Source organism: Crinia signifera, chromosome 4 (genome assembly GCF_055691185.1).
Source record: "Crinia signifera chromosome 4, ASM5569118v1, whole genome shotgun sequence".
NCBI classification, from domain to species: domain Eukaryota; kingdom Metazoa; phylum Chordata; class Amphibia; order Anura; family Myobatrachidae; genus Crinia; species Crinia signifera.
In genome coordinates this window covers 101,907,054-101,919,875 of record NC_139220.1, presented here as the reverse complement: position 1 = coordinate 101,919,875, position 12,822 = coordinate 101,907,054, and the positions used below count along the sequence as shown (strand labels likewise).

Below are 12,822 nucleotides of genomic sequence, written 5' to 3'. Positions count from 1 at the left end.
CTGCACCTGAAATTGCAGTGATGACTGATAATCCGGACCCAAGCTGTGTGTACACCTCCTGACTCAGCCCACTGCTGGAAGACTAGGCGGTTGGATTTTAGCATAATAGAGGCTGTTAAGTAAAAGCAGTAGGAATAATCCATTGAAGATTCCACAGGACATTCAATGCTTCCAAGGAAGTACAGGAATCCTTACATTACTCACATATACTCGTCAGAGGCAGATTTAGACCTCATGGGGCACTAGCCAAGGTACCAGTTTGGGGCCCTCCTCATTCTAACAGTGTATAGCAATATATTGTGATAAATTCTCAGCTGTGTGAACATGGGCATTGCGTATAAATCTGAATCAGGCTCTATGTCCTTTGGATGTTGGCTTAATACCAGTGTCACATTTAAAGTAAACGGACTGTCCACATACAGGGGATGAAACCCTTTTCTGTGTCATTGTTATCCTATCAAAGGGACTTTAGCAGGGTTGGCAGGTTCATGTGGTGTCCAGGACATCACACGCTAGTTGTGCAATGCTCTTCTGGGAACATTTTGGGAAGCCAGGATATCTTTATGTGGCCCCTTTGTACCTGCTGGGTCCTAGGCAGGCGCCTAGGTTGCCTTGTGGAAAACCCACCTCTGATACTCATATATCTACATCCATGATCTATGTAATGCAGCATTTTAGTTTGCAAGCTGAGATCAACAAAGCAGTGCTGGTAGCTTGGGACTGTATAGTCCAGGTGTGGCTTCTGAGTCTAAGATTGATTCTTGTCTAACCAACAATGAAGTGATGGCAGATGGCAGTGGGATTACACAGGTAATTATTTAATGCTGAGCCAAAAACAGCAGCTAAGTCTGGCTTCCTAATCCTTTCTCTAACCCTCCCACTGAACTGTGCTCAAGTCATATGGAGAAAGAAGACCTGGCAGAATTCTGCTATCTCTGTGAACTGAGAAGCTTTATCATATTCCAACCACTGCTTTCTTCACAACAATACACTCAACAAAGAATGTTGCATTATGGGTGAAGTGCAAAAGGTATGTGCACATTTGTCAAATGGCTCTGGGTATTGATGTATAGTTTATATGCAGGAATAAAATAGATACCTGGTAATTGCAATCATACAGTATCTAACACGTTCAAGAAAGATAAATTGGAGAAGGTGCCCATAACAATCAGTTTCTAGTTATCATTGATCTAGAACAGTTTAAATAATGACAGAAGCTGATTGGCTGGATTTGATACATCACAACCATAATCATTTTGTTTGCTGTAAGTACTGATTTCTTATTGTGTATATGTCCTATTGTTACATAGAGTAGTATTTTATTGTAACTAGATGATTGTACCGTAACTCAGGTGACAGGAACAACATCCCCAGGCTGCTAGTGCATGTAATATTTAGCCCCAATATTTGTTACTAAATAAAATAAAAGTATTGGACATTGCAATAGGAAGGCAAAAGCAATTGTTTTACATGGAGGGAAATACAGCCTTTAGTACAGCCAATCAGAGTTGCGCTCGGATACTTCCAGGATCGAATGCTGTATGCACGTTATAGTGTATCTCCCATGCATAACAACATGTTTGCTGTGGTGTACGGCTTTCATCTCATGGCCTGTGATTAGATTTCTGGTGTTAGCTCAATTAAATGGTGTTGTTTTTTTTACATTTAATTCCTCTCCTCGCAAATTGCATAACAGCAGCAGGCTCCTGAGCACTCTACCAATTTACTGGCTCCGCCTTTTTCATTTAACAGTCAGGGATCAAAACCCTGGAGAACGTTTAATGAATACTAGGATCAGTGCAAGTGTACAAGGTGTTGAGATGCTCACTGCCAACATATATACAAAGACTCAGCAGACCATCGGTCGGGCCATCTGATTCTGCATATCTGATGCTGAATATCTGAGGTTCCATGGCCACCAGTGTCAGCAGAACTGCCTCTTTAGATGCATTTTGGTGAAACCAACACACCCACAATACATCCGCCACCCCTCTAGTCACCGCCCAGAAATGCCCATCCAGATTGCATGGATTTCCATGTAATTCCAATCTGCTTCCCTGATGGTAAATGTACCATTGGGTCACGGGCTCCGGAACAAGGGCCTAATTCATGGGTGTATGCAATGCTGATTGATTATCATTAGACTACACTTGTGCCTTGTACACACTGTGCACGTGCCAAGTTGCCATTGGATCACATATATAGGCATCACGGTGTGGGGCATAAGGTGTAATGGGCATCACAGTGTGGGACATAATGAGCATCATGCTTTGGGGTGCATTGTATAATGGGCATCACGGTGTGGGGCATAATGTGTAATGTGCATCACGGTGTGGGGCGTAATGTGTAACTGGCATCACGGTGTAATTGGCATTATGGTGTGGGGCATAATGTGTAATGTGCAATATGGTGAGGGGCATTATGTGTAATGGGCATCACAGTGTAGGACATAATGTGTAATGAGCATTATGGTGTGGGGCATAATGTCTAATGAGCATCATGGTGTGTGGCATAATGTGTATTTAGCATTTCAGTGTGCGGCATAATGTGTAATTGGCATTATGGATAAACAGTGTATATTGATTTTAAGTAGCCAGTCATTGGGCTTGATATGTGTGATGTACTAGGTCACTAACCAACTTAAGAGTGGGAGTACAACGACCATTCCTGCAGAAATCAATGTCGGGTCACGCAGGTTGCAAAAGTGAGGTGTAAGTTTACTGTTCCCCTGCTAGACCACACCCCTTATATTAAGCCACGCCCCGTTTTGTGAAGGCAAACATAATTGATTCACTACTAAGTTATGCAGGGGGGGGGGGGCACATTTTTATTTCTTCGCTCTGGGAGATAAAGTGTCTAGAAACAGACCTGGTATAACAAAGACGTTTGGGCGTCTATTATTTTTATGGTTTATTTATATGGCACGACAAGGATTTCAAAGCCACACCTAACAATACATAAACGAGCAAAAATAAGAAAATAGGAAAATAATGACTCATCTTCTTTTCTGGGCATCACTTGCAACTCTGTAGCCTAAAAATTGGCAGCTGCATAGGCAAATGCGTGCAAACATGAATTAGGCCCTTACATTCAGACTTTTTTTATGGGGCTGAAAAGTTTATTTGCTGATTATGTTCATGGTGTTCTATACTAAATGGCCTTCTGTCACCGAGTATGTGTTCATCCTGTAAGATTTATTACAAAATGCTGTATTTAAAGCCCCATACACACCAGAGGATACTGTTAAAGATATTGTTTAGAAAAGGCTTTCTAAGTGATATCTTTCACAATATTGTCTAGTGTGTCCACCCAATATGGTTAACGATGCTTGCTCCAGCCCATCGCTAATGAGCCTTGCTGTCAGCTAAACAGGCAGGTCAATCTGGCTATATAACCAACGACCTGCAGGTTCAGCGGGTCCCGCTGACGTCACTTATTCAGGTCGTTCACCGATATCGTTCAGGGTGTATGCTCATATCAGCAACCCGCGGCCTCTATTGTTAACTATATCGGGAGTGGCCTTGATCTCCTAGTGTGTATGGGGCTCAATGCTACAGTGTGCACTTAGTAGGACTTTCCCATAGTGCCATTATGTTGTAGAAGTATCATTGTTTTGTGGCTGATACCTTACTCCGGGAAATTCCTTCCTCATTTTTTTTTATTGATGTACAGTATTTATTGTGTGTCCTAGCATTTATTTGCTATGGGTTTTCTTTATTTAAGAATCTTACTAAAACTCTGCTATATGTACACTCCCTAGTGATTATCCATTTATGATTTGCTTATTGTTAATATACTTACATCTCCTAGTAATTATTGCCAATGCATGATGCAGGATTATCTAGAAGAATCTGTTTTCTCACAATACTGAGAGCTTACTAGATGGAGAAACTGTGGAGGTGGTGGGATATTTCTGCTGGACATATGGACACTTTTGTTTCCCTTCTCTCCCAACTAAACCAACACTGAATTGGTCTTAATTAATTCCTGTACTAAACATTAATGGGCGGGATGTTCTAACATCCGCAGCGCTGTTCGCCCCCCCTTCGCTGGTCACCGCATTCTTAATGACCGCATATGCTCTAACATATGCGGTCATTAACGCAAGGGACAGCTCTTGCGATAAGAGATGCGGTGCCGGTGTTGGACTTCCGGGTGTGAACCGGGAGTCCATCTGCGCATGTGTGCAGAGCACGGCGCCGGCCACAGGGCATGCTGGGAGGTATCCGTGACGGATCCCTCACACATCGCTGCGGTAAGAAGCCCATAGGCTTCTGCAGGGAATCGCCAGCTTTTGCAGGCGATTCCCTCCGTAGCGGTGACACTGCGGAGGGGGCACAGAGCATACAGAAATGCGGTAAAAACCCTGTTAACGGTTTTTTTTTACCGCATTTCTGTTTTAGAGATTCTCCCCCAATGTATCTACATATTACATTACTATTCCAACTATATTACCTTAATAGCCCTCACACATTACATTAATGCCACACACAACTTTGCCCTTGTTCTAAGAGGAACAGCTGTGCACCTTGTGCATAAAATCAAGGGGCATCACCTCATGACTAGTGACCTCATGCTAAATGCTGTGTCAGTGACCTATGCCCTCTGGGAGCTGCAGGCCATGTCCCGAGGCCCTCCCGTAAATGAATGCTGCGCACATGCACAAAGCATCTATTCACTACTGACCAGAGCATTGACCCCCGACGCATGCTGCAGCCCATGGGTGGGTTGGTGGGACAGTGCCGCAAAAAATGTCCCACCACATTTAGGACAGTTGGGAGCTATATTTATATATTAGTACCATTATATTAAGAAACCTCCCAACAAGCACAGTGCCATATTTGGGCCACTTTTGGGGGGGGGGAGCAGGGATCGCGGAAAAGCCTGTGCAGTGTCTAAACCATACCCACGGGGAATACATATGGGGCCAGATGCACTAAGCTTCAAAAGTGATAAAATGAAGAGTGATCAACAGCCAGCCAAACAGCGACTACCTGCCACGTCACAGCCTATGTTTGAAAAATGTCAGGCAGAAGCTGATTGGCTGGCTGATTATCACTCTCCATTTTATCACTTTTGAAGCTTAGAGAATCTGGCCCTCAGATGGACAAACAGCGACATCACGATGGTAACTTCCTGTCAGGGACTTGGTAAGTATACTTACCCTCTTCCCCTACACCTCTCACCATCCCTGCCAGATGCCTAACCCTTCCCCTTCACAGCTCAATGCTTAGCCTTACGACATGGATGGGTGAGGTTAGGGACACGGAGGTGGAATTATAGGCTTGGACAGTGAAAGGGAGTTACAGGGAGGTTGAGGTGAGACAGTGAGGTGTAACTACATAGATGTGAGGGCAAGGACACAGAGGCAAAGTTACAAGGAGACTGAGCTCAGGGACACAGGGTGGGAGTTACAGTGAGGGTAAGGTCAGGGATACAGGGGGGAGTTAAAGGGAGGGCGATGGCAGGGACACAGAGGAAGTGTAGAACTGGCAGTGGGTGAGTGATTCTACCAAATTGTGATCCTGGCCAATGGGTAGACATGCCCCTGCTAATTACTATAATCTGGGACTGATGCACAGTTGCATTAAAGACCTTTATGTGGACAGGACTTGCATAGACATCTATAAGTAACTACAGGGGAGGCTGAGGCATAGGCACCACACTGGCATCTGCAGCTGTTGCTGAAGGAGCTGGGCAGCAATGAGGCATTGGCGCATAGGCCAGGCTGAGCATATGAAGCTTGTGCTATGCATAGTTGTACGTATGCTGAGATTCCTCTGATTTTGGGTGGTGCTATTGCAAGGGCATGCTGACTGTAATGGCGGCTATTTCCCCAAGCCAATGGATAGGAGCAGTACTGCTGCATGGATGTGTACACTTCTGAATGCAGGGCAAGTGCAATTATTGTAATTCATCAATAAAATCTGCGTATACTGTGTGTATTTTAATGATTGATTTCCTCTGAAGTACTGTACATATAGCTGCTTACCATAAATAAAGTTTTTAACTTTGTGCTGTGTTTCTAGGGTTTGTTGTCACTTGTAGAAGGGTTAAAAAAGGTTGATCATCTTGCCGAGAATGGGATAAGAATTGTACTATTAGGCCTTGACAATGCTGGAAAGACAACCATCCTGACCAGACTGGCCTTGGAGGAGGTCAGCAATATAACCCCAACACAGGTGTGTAAATGGAAATACTAAAATGCTTTATTGAATACAAGAGCAACAAACAATAACACTGATCACACTCTGTGCTCGACTGCATGCTCATCCAGCTCATGATTCCTACTATACTTTGCGAATATGTAAAAAATATATTTGGTTTTAAACATGAAAACAATGAGCTGGGACTTCAGGGTGAGTAGAAAAGGTTAGGAGAATTGTGTGGACACCAAGGGGTATATTTACTGGTTTTTAGAAGTGGAGATGCTGACTTGTACCACTGTTTATGACTGTACCACCTATAGCTGGCAATGTGAAAACAGCAAACTCTTACCGGTTATGCTGAGGACATGTAGAGTTGAAGATCAGTAACCCATTGCCGACAGTCAATAGTACAGCAGTATACTCTACAGTGGAGGAGGAAAACGGTAGTTAGTAGGAACATCATCTCAAATACCTACAGCAGTGGTTCCCAAACCTTTTTGAATCACAGCACCCTGGAGTATCCACTTATATTTGTCCACATAGTTTATGATTGGCAGCCACCAGCACTGGTTTTGCCTATTATTATGACCATAAATAGTTAGCATTGCTTCTGATCCACAAACCCGAGGCACCCCTGCAAGGGTCCCAAGGCACCCCAGGGTACCACGGTACACAGTTTGGGAACCACTGATTTACGGCAAACTCACAGTGATACTAAACAAAATACAGTATGCTGCCAATAACTAGTATCGTTGTTAACCGACCAAATTGTCAATATTTTTTCCAAAAATGCTCAGAAATTGCTGGGTTTTCTACAATTGAATTAGGTCAAGAACATTTATTTAAAACTTATCAAACACCACTTTATTAAAATAATCTTTTCTTTTGAATTCAGTATACATTAAAAATTACAATGTTATGGTATGGTGTTGTCACAGTCTCCCGGACCGCGGGAGTCTCTTACCGGGTCCGGGGACGTGGCTTCTGAGGGCAGCAGGCTGGGCGCTCCAGGCACTGGCTCAGGCAGCGCTCTGAGCAGACTGGGCGACACCGGTCTGAGGCAGGCGGTGGGCGGCGGTGTAACGGGCGGCTGGCGTCTCTCCCTGCACAGGTCCCGGCAGCGTGTCTGCAGCTTCCGGGTACGCGGGAGCGCGCTTACTAGGGGCGCGCGCCGCACGTTCTAATGTTTAAAGGGACAGGCAGGAAATTGAACTGCCTAGTCCACAGTATAAAGGAAGTCTCTGGCAGGCAAATCACTGCCAGAGTATAGGCTCACATCTACTCCAGCGTTACTGTGCTTAGTTCTTGTCTCCAGTGCTACTGTTATTGATCCGGCTTGTTACTGACGATTCTCCCGCTTAACCCCTTGTACTCCACTTGTGACCTCTCCGTGTATGACCCCGGCTTGCTCCCGACTATCCCTCCGTCTCATCCCAGTGTACCGCAACCAGTGTCTCCCGTGTATGACCCGGCTTGTCTTGGACCTCCTTTGCCTCTCCCCTGGGCTCCTAACTGACCGCATAGATACCGACCCGGCTAGACGACCGCTTCTCCATATCAACTACTCCCGGCCTTCAGCTCATAAAGGGAAACCTAATCAGAGGACCGCGACCGACGTGTCGAGTGCCGCAGAAGCCCAAATCCCAATTGGAGGGGTCACTGGCAGAAAACCCTCGGCACGGTTAGACTCCGCACCTCTGCATTAGGTATAGCCAATTCCCGAGCTGAATAGGCAGGTAGTCCAGTGCAACTTGTGACAGGTGTACTGTGCACAAACGTGAACGGTTGTCCTCTATTCATATCCTTGATCAATATTACCAGAATAAAAATGATTTTCTGAAATGAGTTCAACTATCTGTACACTTCATCAAGGTAATATATACCTCAATAATCCCATGGCCTATAGTCTGAGGATCAATCTTTATTGGGGAATGCAGTTGAAGGCCGACGTGCTGCTCCGTTTCTATGTCCTTGGCTGCTCCTCTCTGTAGCCACTGGGTTTTTGAACTGGGATATGGAGAAGCCAGCACTGAACTGATTCACATGAGTGCTGTGTTTTCAATTTCCCCAATGGGTGCTTCTCTCTGCAATTGCCAGGTGGTGGAGTGCTGCGGCTGCCCAGACACAGCAACTTGCAGTGATTGGGACACAGTGGGAAAGGAACCCAAGGATGCAGAGAAGTCAGATGTTCCTCTGGGTTTGTTAGAGGAAGCAGTGGTCTACCTGTTCTGGCCTCGTGGTTAATTATAATGAAATAGAGAACATTACACACGTGAGAGGTCTTGTTACCTTACTTATTGTCCATCGTATAATTGTTCTGTAATGCCGTCAATAGGCATAGAACATACAACAAGATTATATGAATACAAGGTGAACAGACAATTACAGATAGGTTCCAAATGTAGCATAAATTAGTAATTACATAATTAAGGGAAAAAAAGTTATGCTGTGTACACACGGGGGCGATAGAGGCTATAATCGCTGGGAATATGGTCGCAGGCGACCATATTGCCAGTGATGGAAGTGTGCCCCGGCGATAAATCGCCGGGTGCGCGCTCCCGTTTTCTGCGCCATTGTAATCGCTGGTCGCAGGAGCTTGCTCCTGCGACTAGCTAATTACCTCTGCGGCTCCCCCAGCCGAGGTTCCTTTTCATCAGCGACCATCTCTGGTCGCTGATGAAAAGGAGACACTGAGCAATATATTGCTCAGTAATATATTGCAAGCAATATATTGCTAGCAATATATCTCCCCCCGTGTGTACGCACCTTTAGAGCTTACATTGTAGTTTGAACAGATCGCACAGTACACATCACTGGTTAGTCCGCACATACACACATAGGGCCTTATTCTAGTTCACTCTTTCTGACAAAATCTTTCTTAGATGGACAAAACCATGTGCACTGCAGGTGGGGCAGATGTTACTTGTGCAGAGAGAATTCGATTTGGGTGGGATTTTACTTCAAAGTGAGATCTATATTGCAGTGTAAGAATAAAGCAGCCAGTATTTACCCTGCACAGAAACAAAATAACTCACCCAAATCTAATTCTCTCTGCACATTTTACATCTGCCCCCCTGCAGTGCACATGGTTTTGTCCATCTAAGAAGGATTTTGTCAGTAAGAGTGAACTAGAATAAGGCCCATAGTGATGTGTGTATGGGCAATCTGAGCTAACCCAGTGTTTGTTATACACATGCAGGCGATCTGACTAGTTATTGACTGCATGTGCTTACTATCTGAGCTGGGGGTGGCGACGCGTTGGGCCGCGCATCACCATCCTTATGTGAAATACACACAGAGCGATCCTTGCTTAGAGCAAGGTTCAGACCTGATTGCTGGGCTGCGAATCTTCATAGACCAGCAATCAGGTAAATGCCACCTCAAGATGTCCAGCACATGCGAATTCACACCCATGTGTACGGCTGCGAGTTCATTTGCAGCCGTGGCACATGATGGCAAAACCATAGGAAATCACTCACCATCAGATGGTTTTCCCCTCTGTTCACAGCGGTAAATAAGCCAGGACTGCGGTGAGCATGGGGAGAAGGAGCTGATGTTAGCGCCCCTCTCTCCCAGCGGCAGGGAATTGGCTGCATTTTCTGGGGCACTCCCTTTTCTAAGCGATCTAGACAAGAAAAGAGGCTTTTATCGCCCCGTGTGTATGCCCCTTATTAGACATTTAAAGTGATACAATTTTCTTTACCATGTCTTAACCCTACCATTTTTTATTTCAGGGCTTCAATATCAAAAGTGTCCAGTCTCAAGGGTTAAAATTGACAGTCTGGGACATTGGAGGTCAAAGAACAATTCGTGCACATTGGAAAAGATACCTTGGAAGCACTGACTTACTGGTGAGATATCTATCTTAAGGGTGTAAATGTAATGCGCAGTACATTTGTTAATAAAATTGACAACCCCCCTACATGAACATCTGAAGACCACCACTACTATGTCTATTCCCATATATTAGTATAAGTGCTTCAGTGCTAGATGTTGCTCCCCGGATGGATTTGCAGTAGTCATCGTGGAATTTGTTTGCTGGTCTTCGCCAATTGGATTAGTGGATTTTCCTGGTTGCAAACCACCAGCTGCTGAGGTTACTGGTCATCGAGATTCCCACTTGTTAAGTGGCCTTGCATAACATCAACGGTACAGAGTTGCAGCTGTTGTTGAAATGATACAGCAATTCCACACTTTGTGGCTTGACAGGCTAGGAGCTGTCCAGGCCGGCACAGTATTTAATGCAGTATTTGTTGGTTCATGAATTGCATATGGATTTGCAACTGGATAGCAAATGGCGATTTTCCGCCATTCATTTGCAGATTTGCGCGGGGCTTCTTTCCTTCTTCTCTGGATAGCGGCTTTTTACTTGCATTTATCTGCAACTTAGCAGATGAGCAATCAGGTCTGAATCAGGCTCTAAATACGTAGAATATTCCTCTTGCACTTAAATGTGGTAGTGCGACAGCTCGGGAGTTGCACCTAATTATAGACTATTTAATCACTTAAGTGCAACCAGTGATTTTTAATTAATAATATTACACACATAAGAGAAATACTGCAGTGGGTTTCATTACAGGTCAAGCAAACACTATATATGATGTCTCCTTATTGATTAATGCTTAATGATCCTTAATGATTGATTAATGGAAGTGTGTTGTTAAGGTTTATTCATTTCTATTGTATCACACAAAAATTCTGTGTTAGAACCCGAATTATACACATACCTGATCGAGCAGTTTCCAGGTCAATTTTGCAATTCCTTGACATCTTTGCTTCGATTCCTATATATTTCCTAAACAGTACTTTGACCTACTCACCCCAATGCTAGGTGGTTTCTACATTCCTTTGGAAATCCCACTGTCTCTGCTGCTTTAAAATTAATTTTGCTTACTTCCTCATTTGGTAATTCCCAGTCATCTCACACCTGGGCCCTTATTCAGATCTGATCGCAGTACAAATTTGTTCTCAAAATGGGCAAAACATGTACTGCAGGTGGGGCAGATGTGACGTGCAGAAAGAGTTAGATTTGTGTGAGTTATTTAGTTTTTTTGTGCAGGGTAAATATTGACTGCATTATTTTTACACTGATATTTATACCCCTTTCACATCGCACTTTTAAAACGGTATATTGCCGTTTTTTTCCCTTTTTAAAACGTTTAAGGGTGCACTGTGAATGCACCACAGGCAATTTACCGTTTTAAGTTAACTGGCATTTCGAACCGTGTAAAAAGCAGAGTCCTACACGGTTCCTTGCCGTTTTTTGTGCAATGTGAATGTGTGCAGTTTGTCTGAAACGGTATTTCAGGCAAACAACACAAGCACAAGCACTGATAGCCGCCCCCCCCCCCCCCCGGACAACATATATCCCAGCACTTGCCCCCCCCCCCGTTAAAAGACCTCCCCGGGAGCTGGCAGGGGGTCCGTGCGGCGCGGAGGTACCTGTTAAGGGAGAGCCTGGAGGTCCCTGCGCCTGCGGCGCTGAGTATGATGCTGCCGGGGTCCCTGCAGTGAAGTGGAAATAACGCGCTATCTCCGCTGGAGATAGCGCGTTATTTCCACTTCACTGCAGGGACCCCGGCAGCATCATACTCAGCGCCGCAGGCGCAGGGACCTCCAGGCTCTCCCTTAACAGGTACCTCCGCGCCGCACGGACGAGCACCGGGGATGGCGCTGATCAGTGCATTACACTCTGCCTTGAAACGTGTTCAGATTGAAACGTTTCAACTGCAATGTGTAATGACACTGAACCTGCTTTTAAAACGTTTAATCTGGCCACTATTAAGGCTCTGACCCGTTTTAATTACCGGTTTAAAATACCGGTTTTTAAAACGGGTCTGCGATGTGAAAGTGGTATTAGATTTCAGTTTCAACACACCCCACCCAAATGTAACTCTCTCAGCACATGTTACATCTGCCCCACCTGCAGTGCACATGGTTTTGCCCATTTTGAGAACAAATTTGTACTGCGATTAGATCTGAATAAGGGTCCTAATGTGATGGATGCTCCCTACACTTGATCCCATTTTGCTCGATACTTAGTTTGTCCAATTTGACTTATGATAGGTACACACCAGAACAATCATGATTGTGAGCAGATCGTATGATGATCGCACGATCTGTTGGAACACGCTATCTGCAAACGATCCGATCACGATCTGTATCCAGTTGAAGGGATCTTTTACAAATCCTGACTGCAGCAGGTAGGATCCCTAAAACGTCCATCAGGGACGCGCATCGTATCGGATCTAAAACATGCCCAATATACATATAATCGATCGAGATTGCATCGAAATTGGGGGAATTGAGACCAAATTGTTCTGGTGTGTATCCAGCATTACTGGCTCTCTGACCACAACCTTCTTCCCTACAGTCTCAAATTGTATTTCATGTTCCTCCTTCTGCACCCAAATTAATATGCACACAGCAAACCTTAAATATTCACTAATCAATCCTCCAAGCTTCATTAAAACTAGCCTTTTCTCCTATAACTACAATTGCCCTGATTTGGATTCCTTTGTACAACCAATTCTCAGTCATAGTCAATGATGCAGCTCAACATCAGTCTCCAGTATTCCAAACCTCTACCATTGCAAAGTAATTATACCTATCCAAAAGTTTTCCTACTCTGATGAATAGAACTAAGGTGGATCTCCAAAGCCAACCCACCACT

General features: G+C 44.6%; 1 protein-coding gene across 1 annotated transcript in view; it reads left to right on the top strand.

Annotated features, from left to right (window-relative positions):
- Positions 1-237: 237 nt before the first annotated feature.
- The window catches only part of LOC146074212 (ADP-ribosylation factor-like protein 3), a 29,328-nt gene continuing 16,743 nt past the window's right edge, over positions 238-12,822 (top strand). The window contains exons 1-3 of the mRNA XM_083182071.1: positions 238-1,030; positions 6,030-6,182; positions 9,884-10,000. Of these exons, the coding sequence (XP_083038197.1) occupies positions 1,013-1,030; positions 6,030-6,182; positions 9,884-10,000 (288 nt within the window). The 5' untranslated portion in view covers positions 238-1,012. The remainder of the gene's footprint in view (positions 1,031-6,029; positions 6,183-9,883; positions 10,001-12,822) is intronic.